The 16,596-nt window shown below is 43.8% G+C and overlaps 1 protein-coding gene across 2 annotated transcripts in view; it reads right to left on the bottom strand.

The window, feature by feature from the left end:
* slf2 (SMC5/6 complex localization factor 2) overlaps positions 1-528 on the bottom strand; it is an 83,274-nt gene extending 82,746 nt beyond the window's left edge. Inside the window, exon 1 of one of the 2 annotated variants that reach the window (XM_078565137.1) lies at positions 233-528. In XM_078565137.1, the coding sequence (XP_078421263.1) occupies positions 233-267 (35 nt within the window). In that variant the 5' untranslated portion in view covers positions 268-528. The remainder of the gene's footprint in view (positions 1-232) is intronic. The other variant, XM_078565139.1, reaches the window with a different exon arrangement.
* Positions 529-16,596: the final 16,068 nt, after the last annotated feature.

Below are 16,596 nucleotides of genomic sequence, written 5' to 3'. Positions count from 1 at the left end.
GTGGAAATGGGGGGGGAGGTTTGGGCGTTGGTGGGGGTGGAAGTGGGTGGGGGGAGGAGGCGGGGGGGGGAGGGTGTCTGGGTACCAGTTCCCTGCCCAGCCCAGAGCCCGGGTGATGATCTCTGCGCAGGTCGAGGCTCAACCGCTTCCTCCAGCCCCTTAGCAACCAGCAGAGCGGGGCAGGTAAAGAGTGAAGGGACTGAGTGAGAGTGAAGCCGGGGTGTTTACCTACCCTTTACCGGGAGTCAGGGCTTTCCGCTGCTTCATGGCTTCAGCTCGAGCCGCTGCTGTGGACGCTCCGAGGAGGAAAGGCCGCGCTCCCTCCGCCGCCGCTGCATGTTCTCTCAATCCGCAATCCCTCTCCGCCTTCTTGGTTAGCGATGTATGGTTTATTTTCCCCCTCTCCTCCGCCTTACTCGGCTGGGAGAGCCTCCTCTCCTGTCCCCACTTGCCGCGAGGTGAGCGGGACGGCTTCAAACTGCCAGTAACTGTGGGCCGGGCCCGTCCTCTCACTGCGGCGCTGTCACCTCGGGGGTGAGACCGGAGCGAGGCCTCCTGGGAATTGTAGTCCCCAGCGGAAGCAGCCGCCATCTTGGGGCACGCGGGGGCAGGGTCGGCTGGACTACAAATCCCATAATGTAGGGCGGCGCGCCTCTTCTCACTTCGAGAGGACTGGCATAGCCACCAAACTCTGCACAAACTCTACACACAAAATATAAACAGTTTAACCCCAATTTTGCCTTAACTTTTCTTTGGGGGGGGGGAAGAAATGCTTCTGTCACATTCCAGCATTAGGATTTATTTTATATTATTTCCTTCTCTCCTCCAAAGCACGTTGGTCCTGGAAAAATTCAAGCACCAAAAAGTTTTGTAAAAGTTATTTGTGGAGTGCTATGCTTTTAGTTTCACACCAGTTGACTTTTTCTTTTTCCGAAGCAGGCTCAAGCAAGAGCACCTCACCTTTCAATTCGGCACCTGCCACAGTGAATTCAACTACTGCAGATTGCAACGACATCTCGGACAGCCTGTGCTGGTATAATGTCAAATAAAACAGCAAGTGCTGCAAGTGCTCAGCAGCATCTGTGGAGAGAGACACAGTGTTAACGTTAACTCAGGCTTCCAGCATCTGCAGTATTTTGCTTTTCTGTATGAACTGATTATGTACCATTTACACCTTATCTGGACCCATCCTTTGCGTCTTCAATTGTCCCCTTCCCACACACTTTTGCATTGGAGACTTGCATCCTATTACAGACCCTCCACATTGTTATTTCCTAGCTCTCCCCCCATCTTTTCTCTGACTCTGTAACTAAATTGAACTGAAACTAAACTGTTAAATTCACAACCTCTTCCAGAGCACCTATCAATACTACTCTATCAGCCCAAATCAATTCCAGTCACTTAATAGAAATGTAGTCTCCAGGTATGATTGACAGGGGAAATCCTCTCTGTTCTGTCACACCATAACTCCCCGCACCATTCCATCCCACTAGTAGTGGATGAATTTCCTGCATGGGCTGCTCCTGCAGACTCTCCACCTCCTCACCTGCCTCTTCAGTCTGGACACAGTCTGACATTCTATCTTGCCATCCAGTGGAGGTGTGAGACTCCAATGGTAAGGCTCCCTCAGCATAGATCCTGCCCAGTCTCATTAGGGATCTAGGGTGTGGAGAACATGAAGCAGAGGCATCAAACATGTTTCCAAGCTACTTCATGGACACACGGGCCTCTGTGGCCTGGATGAAAGTGTATTTAATGCATCTGTAACGCGTAGAAGTTTGCCGCCCTTATTCTATTATTTATTATCACCCTTATTCTATTCATTTGTTATTACTCTTTGGCTGAATTTCAGCTTCTGTATGTGGCACTGTTAACAATGTCAGGGAAGTTTTTCTTGAATTGTGAATCTTCTTTCAGAATAGCAAATATGCAAACAGAATCTAATAATAGCCACAGAAAATCAGACAACTCAAAACCAACCTATGTGAAGAAAGCCATTGTGAATTACTGGGTAGTAGAACAGTGCCAGCAAGAACTGAGCAGTGGAGCCAGGGTGGGGTGGGGGTGGGGGTGTGGTGGCAAAAGGAAGAGAGGCATTAACTGAAAAGGAGAGAACCATAATAGCATAGAAATCTTAAAATGAAGATATATAGCTAAACTCCATCAGCTACATTGAGGAATATTATGGCAAAAATTGCACCATTTTGTTTCATTTCAAGCCATGAAAATGGTGGCTAACATGAATAAGTATTGATATTCTCTGATGTGAAATTTGATTGTTACATTTTTTTAAAAGTTTGTTTTTAAAATAGAGATTCCACCAATTTGGTGATGGGCCTTTTGATTTGGGTTAGCAATGAATTGCAAAGTGAGAGACCAAGAGTGATGATAAAATATCTGTACTCATTAGCAAGATTAAGTGATGTTCACCAGGGTTCTGATCTGATGCTTCAAACTTTCACCATATTTATTAGTGGCTTGGATGAAGTACAGGGATGAGACTAATTTAGGAGCGTATTATGACCAGGGCAGAAGGGTTGAACTGGCTCCCCTCTATACAACCTCCTCAATTGGGCACCACAAAGGTTTAAGTTTCTTTTTCACAAGGATATGCCTTTTCCAAATTAGAATGTATTTAACTATTTAAGCTGCGAGCAATAAGGAGTCAAAATCAAACAAGGTTTTTTTGAGTTAAAGAAAAAGCAAATAAGATTATTAGGGAGCCTGACAGGGTATGCTGAGAGGTTGTTTCCCCTTGTGGGAGAGTCTGGGACCAGAGGCCATAATCTCAGAGTAAGGGGTCACCCATTTAAGACAGAGATGAGGAGGAATTTTTTCTCCCGGGGGTAGTGAATCTGTGGAATTCTTTACCACAGAGGGCTGTAGAGGCTGGGTCGTTCAGTATATTCAAGGCTGAGATAGACAGATTTTTAATCAGTAAGGGAATCAAGGGTTATGGGGAAAAGGCAGTTGAGGATTATCAGATCAGCCATGATCTCATTGAATGGCAGAGCAGACTCGATGGGCCGAATGGTCTACTTCAGCTCCTACGTCTTATGGTCTCAAATTTATTAACTACTAAACCCGAGGAAAAATAATAAAAGGCAACATCAAGCATTTGGCCCTCGTGCAGTCATTCAGGTCCACATACACACGCATGCACAGGTATCAGAGACAATGGAAGTTAAAGTCCAATAAAAGAAGTTAGAAGAATATACGGTTAAGTTTCCTTTGATTGTCCTTGAGGTGTAGATTTTTAAACATTGCAGTCTATTTGGATTAGCTGGTTTTGTGGATGCAGTCAGATGTGGAAGATGTTGCAATTATTATGAGACCTCGGTTCACTGGTATGTTTCTGATAGTTGACTTATTGAACCAGGAGATACACACTTTTTCCATAAGAGAGAGTGAGTGTAGCTTTTCAGCCTGTTTCCTGTGCTGAAAACTTCCTTGACACTACCTGTGTCGCTTGCAATCTCTCTGCAGTAGCTGCAGTCTGGCCTGTTGTACTTCACTCATTGTGTATTTCCAAGGGGTTTTGGATGGGTCTGCCTGTGACAGCCATTGTTTCAATATCTAGCGCTTTGCATTTTAATGTCTCTTCCTTAGTGATGAGTTTCGATGGGTCTGAATGTTTGTTTGTTTCTCCACCTTTGCCTTGGAATGGGATTTTGCATTTTAAAGCAGATTGCTCTGTCTTAGTTCACATTTCAAAGTTTGAATTGTAATTCCACATTGGAATTTTCCAGAAGCTGGTCAACTGGCAATACCAGTGTGGCAGTCATCTTTAGTCAGTGTCTTTGCTTGACTTTAAAACGTCCCTTTTAAACAGTTCAGTGTGTGTTTGGTTAGCCAGTGAAATTGCAGGTTTACCACTCATGCACAAGTCGTATCATTGTGACAAGGGAAAGTAAGTAGTGCAGATGTAGTTTCAAAAGGACATCAACAGATTAAGTGAATGGGTAAAACTATGCCCATTGGGTGCATATTTCACCTCATTTCTATTTTTCCTTAGTTCTGATGAAGAGTAATACGGACTCGAAACATTAACTGTGTTCCTCTCCGCAGATGCTGTCAGACCTGCTGAATTTTTCCAGCTATTTTTGTTTTGGCCCATTGAGTGCAATGTGGGCAAGTGTGAGGTCATCCACTTCAGGCCTAAGAAAGCTAATGTTTTATAAATGGTGTGAAAATAAGCACCATAGAGGAGCAAAGTGAGTCCAAGTATATATATATATATATATCAGTGGGAGCCAGTAAACATGTACAGAAAATGGCAATAGAATGTTGATCTCTACCTCAAAGGGGCAACACAAAGAGGAGGAACTTAAGCTGCAGTTGTACAGAGAAACACTGCATTCTTTTTTGGGCACTGCACTTGAGGAAGGAAATATTGGCTTTGGAGTGGGTGCAGTGACAATTCGCGAGAATATCAGACAGCTTCGAGCAGAAGTTCAGCGATCTTAATAACAATTAAGAGCCATTTTTAAAATGTACTCAGAATGCCTGAGAGCCGCAATGCTGTTACTCCAATAGCAATAACAATGAAAAACAAGACAAACACATTTCAACAGCATTTTAAAGGTTTTTATTAAAAAAATGTTGCTCATTTAATGATACTCTCTCACAAGCATAATGAAACAAGCCACTTCATTTCCATCAAAGCAAATTTGATCAATCAAGGTTGGGACTCGCACTTGAGTCCTTAATGAGCTCCAGAGCCGCAGGTCGCAGACAACTGGTTAAGAGGGTTAAATTGTGAGGGAAGCTTGTCTTGTTGGCTAGTGCTCCTTGGGTATAGAAGATTGAGAGATGATCGGATCAAGATGTTTGAAATGTTGAAAGGATTCCAACAGGATGGTTTCAGTGAAACTATTTCCTCTGGTGGAGGAATCACGAAAGAGGGGACATAATCATAAACTTAGAGTTCAGTTGCTCAGAAGGGTGATCAGGAAGCACTTCGTACAAAGGAAGGCAGAAATCTGGAATTTTCTCCCTTAGAAGGCTGTGGACACAGACATTTGGAGCATTCAAGACAGATTGATAGATTTTTGTTAGGCGAGAATATCAAGGGATATAAAGCAAACTCAGATAAATGCAGTCGAGGCTAAGATTAGTCAAAATCTAACTGAACAGCAGAGCATACAAGGGAATGAATGTCCTACTCCAGTACTTTACTCACAAAATCGCATTCACCCATCACCCTTGTGCTCACTGACGTACATTGGCTCCCAGTCTTACAATGCCTCAATTTTAATATTCTTATCCTTGTTTTCAATTCCCTCCATGGCCTCACCCTCACTGTATCTATTACCTCCTCCAGCTCTGCAACCCTCCCTGATCTCTAAGTTCCTCCAATTCTGGTCTTGTGCATTCCAAATTTTCATCGCTCTACCATCAGCAGCTGAGCTTTCAGCTGTCTTGCTCCTAAACTCTGGATTCCCCTCCTTGAACCTTGCTGTTCTTCTCAGTCTCCCTCCTCCTTTAAGGCATTACTTAAAACCTAACTCTTGACCAAGTTTTTCGTGACTTGAAGTCATACTTCCTTATGTGGCTGGGTTGTCAAATTTTGTTTGATAATGCTCTTGTAAAAAGCTTTGTGACATTTTACTACATTAAAGGCACTATACAAATGCAAGTAGTGAGATGGATTATAACCTAGCCCCCTTTTTGGCACTATCCCGGATCAGGTGTACTCCTCAGATGATCACTCTCACTTAAGGTTGAGAAAGACAGGTCTCACAGACACTTAAATGGGTCTGAAGAACTGATCTGACGCTCCCCAGAGGAAAGGAAGCAGCAGAGAATATTACCGTCCTCCAGACAGCCTTTTTAATAAATTTTAGCCAGATTATAGCAAACTGGATACAGTATTATAAGGGTCCAGGTCTCTCCTCAAGAATACACCTCTCCACTGAAGAGTGTCGGGAGATGGGTCCTCAGTTTTGGATACAGAAGACTATATGAGACAATATATTTTCTAAATTACATGTAAGTTTATTAAAGAACTGAACACGCAATTCGCGTTTGATGGGGAAAGTCAATTGCAGTATTAATAGTTCAAGGAAAAGAAAGTATAATCTTGTTTCAAATAGAGAATCCAAGTTTTACGTCTAAATATTGTTACAGTAAGATTTTTAAGATATCCATCATCATTTAAAGTGGCTTTTACCTTAAATTCCCAATGCTACAGAGATTATCAGAGGAGAACTATCATCACCGAACCACAGTGGCACCTTTTCAAAAACAGAATTACCTGGAAAAACTCAGCAGGTCTGGCAGCATCAACAGAACAGAGGGTCATGAGGACTTGAAACGTCAGCTCTTTTCTTCTCCGCCGATGCTGCCAGACCTGCTGAGTTTTTCCAGGTAATTCTGTTTTTGTTTTGGATTTCCAGCATCCGCAGTTTTTTGTTTTTATCTCTGTGGTACCTTTACTGTGAGAAACGCTGGAGTGAATCCAATGATTCTCAAGATCCGCTGTGTGGTTCCAATATTTATACCGCTTCTACACTGCATAATTAATCTTTTTACATGTGGGATAGTCCTTGAGTGTCTCTGTGGGTTTTCTCACTGTGCAGCTAGCTAAGCTATACAGGCCAGGAAACTGGCATGACTTGTTAATCCGTCAGTTTCTCAAACCAGTTTCTTCACAGGAAACAGTAAGACTCTTCTGTCTGCGTTCAGTGAGGGGGTGAGAACAGAGGCTGAACAGTAAAAGCTTGCTGCCAGGAACCGACGTGTTAAATCTAACAACTATGTTGTGGAGCAGCACCACTGCCTTCAAGCGTGCCACAGTCCTTGGGTGTGATGAAGCTGTGCTTCGTTGCTAAACTATGTAACGTCATGTTTTACAAAAGGAAAACAAGGACCAAGGTCATCTGAATAACAAGTGCTTAATTACATGAGGAGGGTCACTGCTCTGCCTGAATCTGTAAGTAAACACCATTTCTTTGGAGTGTATTTAAATGGTGATCAGGGAAATTATCTCTCACTAGCATAGCTTTCACTGCAATGGAACAGTAGTGCTGTCTAGAGTCTGGCGGTGTCACATTACATGCAGTTGTCATTATGTATTGATGTTAGACATTTGTAACAATCAGAGGTGGAAGTTTCAACCTGCACTTTCAATAGCCAACAGCCAAAATTCCATCTCCTGCTGCTGATCACTAAGTGACCTTTGCTGGAAACAGGACATGCGTAACTATCAGCTGATGGCTCAGTTGTGATGCTTCCATAGCCTGATGGGATTCAGCACCTAGACTCGCATACAAAAAGCAGCTTATCAGCAAGCAGTCCTGCCAGCAGCTGTGAATCTGACACTCTGAACCTGAATCAACACTTTCAGGAGAAGAGTGACCTGCCAAGGAAGTGGAGGAGTAAAGTTCCAATTGCAATCAGAATTTCTTTCTAACCTCTTTCAGATGAGATGTTAGACTGAAGCCCTGCCGGCTATCCCTGATAGACGTTAAAGCTCCCATGGGACTATTGGAAAAAGAGCAGGAGAGTTATCCCTCGTGCCCTGGCCAATTTTTATCCCTCAACCAATATCACTAAAACAGATTATCTGGTTAACAGCTCATTTCTGTTTGGGGGAAGTTGCTGTGCGTAAATTGGCTGTTGCTGTGTTTCCTACATTGCAACAGTGGCTATGCTTGAAAAGAATACTTTGGTGTTTGTACAGCACTTCGGGACATTGGGGTTGGGAAAGCTGTTATATAATTGCAAGATTCTTCTTTCCTTGCTTAGTTTTCTTCCTTTTTCGCTTCCCTACTCCTTTTGGGCTGGGGCCTAGTCATAATGGAGCCAGCATCTCTCGGGTACCTTGTCTCAAGTGCTATCTCCTCATATGTGACTTTGGAAAGTGGCTGTCAATGTGTGTGTTCAACTGTGAAGTAGCCTTCTCAATGCGTGCGCGTGTTTGTGCGTATATAAATATATAAAATGTCACCATAACTTACTTTATGTTAACCAGGAGTGTGGAATGACTGCTCAATTTGTTATCCTTCTCTCATTAAAATGTCAATTCCAGCCAAATTTGCAAATTCAAAAAAATGGCACAGGAATTGGGAGAAGATTCGTTTCTCCCCGATAGACAAAACATTGCTGACAGGACTGGAGAAGTCACCATTCCAAAGAAACCGCTTCACTCTTCAATCTCTGAAGATGTCATCTGCCTCATCACAGCCCTGCTCCTGTGTGCCTGCTTCCCTTCTGTGCATTACTCAGGAATAGCTCCCACTGATAATTCAATTGCTATCAGCTTGATATCGGCTTACACGAGCTGCTGTCTTATGCCTTCCAACGTGCACTTCAGTGCTAACTTAACCCTCCCTATCTCTCCCCTTCCAATCACCCTCCCCACTGCAGAAAGTGGGAAAAAGCCAGGGCTTCCACTCTTGCTCATTAGCGAGTACCCCCTGTTGGAAATGCACAAGTGAAAAGGATTTTGCTCAGCAGTCATGACCCTCACAATCTAATAGTCTGCTGACGTTCATTATCAAGGTTCACATACAAAGGTTGAAGTACACAATGATCGCCTGGGCTCATGAACCCTGCGGTCATGGGCATGTTGCTGCTGCTGATTGTTTAACTCAATATAGGGAACCAAATCTAAGACCTAAACAAAAACAGAAACATAAATACCTGGAAAAACTCAGCAGGCCTGGCAGCATCGGCGGAGAAGAGCACAGTTGACATTTCGAGTGCTCATGACCCTTCAACAGAACTAAGTAAAAATAAGAAAGGGGTGAAATATAAGCTGGTTTAAGGGGGGGGAAGTGTCGTTGGGACAAGAAGCCAGTAATAGGTGGAGATAACCAAAAGATGTCACAGACAAAAGGGACAAAGAGGTGTTGAAGGTGGTGATATTATCTAAAGGAATGTGCTAATTAAGGGTAGAAAGCAGGACAAACAAGGTACAGATAGCCCTAGTGGGGGTGGGGTGAAGGAATACTAAAAAGGCTAAAAGGTTGAGATAAAACAATGGGTGGAAATACATTTAAAAATAATGGAAATAGGTGGGAAAAGAAAAATCTATATAAATAATTGGAAAAAAACAAAAAAGAGGGAAAAGGAACGGAAAGGGGGTTGGGGATGGAGGAGAGAGTTCATGATCTAAAATTGTTGAACTCAATATTCAGTCCGGAAGGCTGTAAAGTGCCTAGTCGGAAGATGAGGTGCTGTTCCTCCAGTTTGCATTGAGCTTCACTGGAACAATGCAGCAAGCCAAGGATAGACATGTGGGCATGAGAGCAGGATGGAGTGTTGAAATGGCAAGCGACAGGGAGGTCTGGGTAATGCTTGCGGACAGACCGAAGGTGTTCTGCAAAGCGGTCACCCAGTCTGCGTTTGGTCTCTCCAATGTAGAGGAAACCTCATTGGGAGCAACGAATGCAGTAGACTAAGTTGAGGGAAGTGCAAGTGAAATGCTGCTTCACTTGAAAGGAGTGTTTGGACCCTTGGACAGTGAGGAGAGAGGAAGTGAAGGGGCAGGTGTTGCATCTTCTGCGGTTGCATAGGAAGGTGCCATGGGAGGGGGTTGAGGAGTAGGGGGTGATGAAGCAGTGGACCAGGGTGTCACGGAGGGAACGATCCCTACAGAATGCTGCCGGGGGAGGGTGAAAGAAAGATGTGTTTGATGGTGGCATCATGCTGGAGTTGGCGGAAATGGCAGAGGATGATCCTTTGAATGCGGAGGCTGGTGAGGTGATAAGTGAGGACAAGGGGGACTCTATCATGGTTCTGGGAGGGAGGAGAAGGTGTGAGGGCAGATGTGCGGAAGATGGGCCAGACACGGTTGAGGGCCCTGTCAATCACCGTGGGTGGAAAACCTCGGTTAAGGAAGAAGGAGGACATGTCAGAGGAACTGTTTTTGAAAGTGGCATCATCAGAACAGATGCGACGGAGGCGAAGGAACTGAGAGAATGGGATGGAGTCCTTACAGGAAGTGGGGTGTGAGGAGCTGTAGTCGAGGTAGCTGTGGGAGTCGGTAGGCTTGTAATGGATATTGGTGCACAGTCTATCATCAGAAATTGAGACAGAGAGGTCAAGGAAGGGAAGGGAAGTGTCAGAGATGGATCATGTGAAAATGATGGAGGGGTGGAGATTGGAAGCAAAATTAATAAATTTTTCCAGGTCCTGACGAGAGCATGAAGCAGCACCGAAGTAATCATCGATGTACCGGAGAAAGAGTTGTGGGAGGGGGCCGGAATAGGACTGGAACAAGGAATGTTCCACATACCCCATAAAGAGACAGGCATAGCTGGGTCCCATGCGGGTACCCATAGCCACACCTTTTATTTGGAGGAAGTGAGAGGAGTTAAAGGAGAAATTGTTCAGTGTGAGAACAAGTTCAGCCAGATGGAGGAGAGTAGTGGTGGATGGGGATTGTTTGGGCCTCTGTTCGAGGAAGAAGTGGAGAGCCACCAGACCATCCCCGTGGGGGATGGAGGTGTAGAGGGATTGGACGTCCACGGTGAAGAGGAGGCGGTTGGGGCCAGGGAACTGGAAATTGTTGACGTGACGTAAGGTGTCAGAGGAATCACGGATGTAGGTTGGAAGGGACACGTGACCGGTATAGATTCCTATGTGGAGGGGAGAAAATTGCTGGGGATCATTTTGGCAATGTTGCTGATACTTCTGCCTCTGGAATCAGAGGATTATGAGTTCAAGCCTCACACTAAGGCCTAACCACTGAATGGAAGCAAATAATTTTAGTCTAGTATTATGGCGGCTGAATAATCTTGTCATTTGTTGTGAAGTAAAAAGAAGTTCCATCTGCCTGTTTGGGTGTAAAAGATCCCGTAACACTATCTGAAGAAGAACATGGAGCTCATGTGGTGCCCATCCTCACCCAAGACCACCAAAACCACATTGGGGCAGAAATTCAACCCCATTGTCACCAGAGTGACTGCACGTCAGAAGTAGTTCCACGTGCTGTGAGTCTGCTCTCTCAGGTGGATATAAAAGATCCTAGGATGCTATTTCAGAGAAGAACAGGGGAATTACCCTCAGTACTCTGGCCCAATATTCATCTTTCAACCAATGCTGAAACAGATTCTCTGATCATTATCACATTGCTGTTTGTGGGAACTTGCTCTGTGTAAAATGGCTGCCGTGTTTCTGACTTTACAACAGTGACAACAAACTAAAGTACTTCATTGGTACAAGCTAAAGCCACAGGCAGCAGAGTTTTGGATGACCTTAAGCTTACATGGGAGGCCAGCCAGGAGTACATTGAAACAGGTCTAGAGGCTGAAAGTCCACTTAACTTCCTTTTTTCCCTTTCTGGTGATCACAGATTCCTGCTGACAAACAACCGATAATTACACCTCACACAGCACTATCTATGCCATTACCTCCCTAACAGCCTTCAAATGGCTTTCTTTGAACAATAATTGAGCTGACAACTGATGGCGTGACTCAATCTCCAGCAGCGTAAATTTAGCAAGGCAAATCATAAAACTGGTCAATCATGTACTTCTTGCATAACAGCAGCCCAGTGCACAGTTGATGTAAATTTAGTAAGAGGTATTTGAAATCTTGGCAGGGGAAAAGAATCTGTTTTATGACCTGTTTAGTTGGAAGCAAAGAAAGATGGTTTTTGGCAGGATGACAGAAAAAGGAAACATACGTAGCACTTGATCATGTCCCAAAGCTCTTCATGCAGAAGTCAGCACATCAATGTGAGTGACTGTTCTTATGTAAGTGAGCATGCTGCCAGTCCCGCTAACTCTATTTCACCAGCTGTAATAGCCAATTAAATATTTTGGGATAAAAACAAAAACAAAAAACTGCGGATGCTGGAAATCCAAAACAAAAACAGAATTACCTGGAAAAACTCAGCAGGTCTGGCAGCATCGGTGGAGAAGAAAAGAGCTGACATTTCGAGTCCTCATGACCCTTCAACAGAACAGAGGGTCATGAGGACTTGAAACGTCAGCTCTTTTCTTCTCCGCCGATGCTGCCAGACCTGCTGAGTTTTTCCAGGTAATTCTGTTTTTGTGTTAAATATTTTGGGATGTGGAATAAATGCAAATCTTTTTTTTTGCGGAAAGCATGCATTCCCAACACTGGTTCATGATTAACAAAGTTCCAAAGAAGAGTCACACAGACTCGAAACGTTAACTCTTGTTTCTCTCTCCACAGATGCTACGAGATTTTCCGGTTTTATTTCAGATTCCCAGCATCCGCAGTATTTTGCTTTTATCCGATTCATGGTTGCTGCATTTGGGGGGACGGATTTCAGTCTCACGAGAGAGCGGGGTGGGGGGAGGGGGGATGGCGGTGGGGTGGGAATAATTAAGATGTTGTTGGGGGGTTGTAGTGGGGAGGGACATTGCAGTCCCTGAATGTTCCTGCCCCTAAGCCACACGACCATCATAACTTACCTGAGAACAGGAAGGGCACCTGCAGAGTGCTTCAAGATTACCTTGTTCTCAGTGCTGAACAACCAGAGTCTCATGTCAAGAGCTTCTGAGACCATAAGACCATAAGACATAGGAGCAGAAATTAGGCCATTCGGCCCATCGAGTCTGCTCCGCCATTCAATCATGGCTGATAAGTTTCTCAACCCCATTCTCCCGCCTTCGCCCCGTAACCTTTGATCCCCTTACCAATCAAGAGCCTATCTATCTCGGTCTTAAATACACTCAATGACCTGGCCTCCACAACCTTCTGTGGCAATGAATTCCATAGATTCACCATCTCTGGCTAAAGATGTTTCTCCTCATCTCTGTTCCAAAATGTCTTCCCTTTACTCTGAGGCTGTGCCCTTGGGTCTTAGTCTCTCCTACTAATGGAAACATCTTCCCCACGTCCCCTCTATCCAGGCCTTTCAGCATTCTGTAAGTTTCAATCAAATCCCCCCTCATCCTTCTAAACTCCATCGAGTATAGACCCAGAGTCCTCAAACGTTCCTCATATGTTAAGCCTTTCATTCCTGGGATCGTTCTCGTGAACCTCCTCTGGACCCTCTCCAGGGCCAACACATCCTTCCTGAGATATGGGGCCCAAAATTGCTCACAATATTCTAAATGTGGTCTGACCAGAGCCTTATAAAGCCTCAGCAGCACATCCCTGCTTTTATATTCTAGTCCTCTCGAAATAAATGCCAACATTGCATTTGCCTTCCTAACTACCGACTCAACCTGCAAGTTAACCTTAGGAGAATCCTGGACTAGGACTCCCAAGTCCCTTTGCACTCCAGATTTCTGAATTCTCTCCCCATTTAGAAAATAGTCTATGCCTCTATTCTTCCTACCAAAGCGCATGACCTCACATTTCCCCACGTTGTATTCCATCTGCCACTTCTTTGCCCATTCACCTAACTTTTCTTCCAAGGAGCATGCAGACCATGCCTCAACAAGGAAACAAAAGAAGGTGCTGCAGTTAATTTTTAAAATATTATGTAAATGCCAGATTTGCCTAGGTCACATTTACATCTACATGTACCTGTTCAAATCTCTCCATGTCTATGCTGTTTGCTTAACAGAACAGTGGAACCATTCTATCAAATCTCCAGCAACAATGCAAAAATGTAACAACTGTTTCAAAACATAGTAAAAGACTTCAGTTCTAGCAACAGTAGCAGATAGTAACAGAGACCAGGAGGGGCCATTTGAGCACCTAAGCCAAAGACCTTGCACGTTTTTAATTTCTTTGAACTTTTGAATAACATGTAGCCCATAGTGTCCCTGTATCTTAAGCTGTTATCAGGTTTTGCTTGTAAATGTAGATGTTCTAGGACATTATTTTGATTTTTTGATGCTAATAAAAATTTTCACTACATTGATGTCACTGTTTCTTTGGAAGTTACGTCAAGGAGTTACCAATATTTGCAAGAACCCTTTGGACTGTGTTAATATTTGTGAGGGTTAGGAAGTAGGAATGTGTTAGTGTCTACAGGGCGTTCAGGAATTTATCAGTATTTGTGGTTTGGGATCAGGAATGTATCGATATTTGCAGAGGATCAGGAATGTATCAATACTTTTCTTTCGCTGCTGTTGGTTGGGAGCGGAATATTGGCCAACACAAGAAGAAAACTACTTGTTCTTCCTTCAATATCATCATGGGATCTTTAAATGCCACCTGAACCAGACAAGGTTCTAGATGGTTATCCAGTGATCCCTCTTGGAAATGAATGTCAAGTGAGAACAGGACTTTGGGTGGAATTTTATGGCCCCATCATGGCCACAAAATGCGCGAGCCATTCAAAAGTCCATCGACTTTGGCGGGACCGGAAAATCCCTCCCAGTGGGTGGAAATACATTTTAAAATAATGGAAATAGGTGGGGCCAACAATTTATATAGATTTTTCTTTTCCCACCTATTTCCGTTATTTTTAAATGTATTTCCACCCATTGTTTATCTCTACCTTTTAGCACTTTTAGTATTCCCCACCCCCACTAGAGCTATCTGTACCTTATCTGTCCTCTTTCCATTCTTAATTAGCACATTCCTTTAAATAATATCACCACCTTCAACACCTCTTTGTCCTTTTGTCTGTGACATCTTTTGGTTATCTCCACCTATTACTGGCTGCTTGTCCCAACAAACCCCTCCCCCCAAACCAGCTTATATTTCACCCCTTTCCTATTTTTACTTAGTTCTGTTGAAGGGTCATGAGGACTCAAAACTGTGCTCTCCTCCGCCGATGCTGCCAGACCTGCTGAGTTTTTCCAGGTATTTCTGTTTCTGTTTTCGTTTTGGATTTCCAGCATCTGCAGTTTTTTGCTTTTACCAACATGACCTTTCTTCAGAACAAGTCAAAACTTCTGAAGAAGTCATACTGGACTCGAAACATTAATTTTGTTTCTCTCCCCACAGATGCTGCCAGACCTGCTGAGTTTTCCCAGCACTTCCTGATTCTATTTCAGATCTCCAGCATCTGTAGTATTTTGCTTTTCTTTCCTTGTGGAGCCCACTTCGGGCAAAACATAAACAAATTAAATTTACTCACCTTTTTTTGGGGGGCCTCCTGATCCGATTGCTGCAAGCGGTCTGCCTTCTCACTTTTACTCAAGTATCTGTAGGGAATTCCAGAGATTGGGGCTCAAGCTGCTGAAGGAACGGACTCCAATGGTGGAGCAGAGAAAATTGATGATGTGCAGGAGGCCGGAATTGGAGGAACGCAGAGACCTCAGAGTCAGACGGCTGCAGGAGGTTACAGAGATGGGGAAGGGCGAGGCCATGGAGGGATTTAAAAACAAGAACAAAGGTTTCTGAAATCAAAGCATTTCCAGAGCGGATGTGAATGTAGGTCAGTGAGCACGGGGGTGATGTCATATAGGACTTTGTGCAAGTTAGGATATAGGCAGCAGAGTTAGAGACTTCAGAAGCTACCCATCAGCTCACCAACTTGGACTTGGTCATGTGAACGTTGTTAATCATCTCTCTTGTCATTCAAAAGTAAGTGTGATTATGAGGAATAATTACTTCAATTACTTTTAATGATATTTTTTGATTGAGTGATTATCAATAATTGCAGTTCTTAAGGCTTTTATATGTTAAAAAAAAGAACTTCCCTTTCTTTATGCTTCACCTTTTACATTCTCAGCACATCACAAAGCAATTAGTTACATTGAAAGCACCAATCTCGGTTATGTATTTAAGCCCCTGGTTGCAACGACAAAAGCAAGAAACCTACTATGGAGCCAAGACTGGCAAGTAAATAACAGAGCTGCAGAACTTCCAACCTTAGGCAAATCCTGCATTGAGATCATCAGTCAGTTCTGTACAGTATTGTTCCTATAAAACAGAACTGTTCCTATAAAACCCATTTAGTCTGTTTTATTTTTCTCCAATTTTCTCCCCCTTTTCTTCCAATACCATTGCAGGAACACAGGGCTGTCAAATACTCTCCGACACTTATGAATTATACAGTCACTGCCTGCAGGTGGGACAGCAGCTGCGCAGGATTCCTTGTCAACCTGAATCTGTCCTCATCTAGCATAGCGCTGTCCAGTATACTAGCCACGAGCCACATGGAGCTACCTGGAAATCCAGATGTTGCTATTTGTACTTCTGAGCACAGTAAATAAAAAATGAGTAATAGTTACTGTTGCAGAATATGAGATCTCAACATTCATATTTGCATGCACTATGCAAATAAATAGTTTAAACTTTTTGTGCCTTTCTTGGTAAAATTAAAGTGTTCAAGTGTCTTTTGATGGTTCCAAGTGAGAGATCTTGGCGTACAAGTACACAGGTCCCTGAAGGCAGCAGTTCAAGTAGACAAGTGTAGGGGGGACGTGAGGAATAACCTTTTTACGCAGAGGTTAGTGGGTGTCTGGAATTCGCTGCCCAAGTTGGTGGTAGAGGCAGAAACTCTAAACTCTTTTAAAAAGTACCTGGATCTGCACCTTAAGTGCTGTTAGCTGCAGGGCTATGGGCCGGGTGCAGGGAGGTGGGATTAGGTGGCATGGACAAGATGGGCCGAATAGCCTCCTTCTGTGCTGTAACTTTTCTATGGTTCTAAGTACTTTATTTCCTCATTTACCAGTGATAACGATACTTATTGAACATACACACGTGAAGCATATTTATCCGTTTTGTGTGAGCGTGTGTAAGGCATTTTCCACAAAAATGTTTAGG

The sequence above is a fragment of the Cetorhinus maximus genome, chromosome 20 (assembly GCF_964194155.1).
Source record: "Cetorhinus maximus chromosome 20, sCetMax3.hap1.1, whole genome shotgun sequence".
NCBI lineage: Eukaryota > Metazoa > Chordata > Chondrichthyes > Lamniformes > Cetorhinidae > Cetorhinus > Cetorhinus maximus.
The sequence above is the reverse complement of the archived record's forward strand: the minus strand, read 5'-3'. Positions and strand labels throughout refer to the sequence as shown.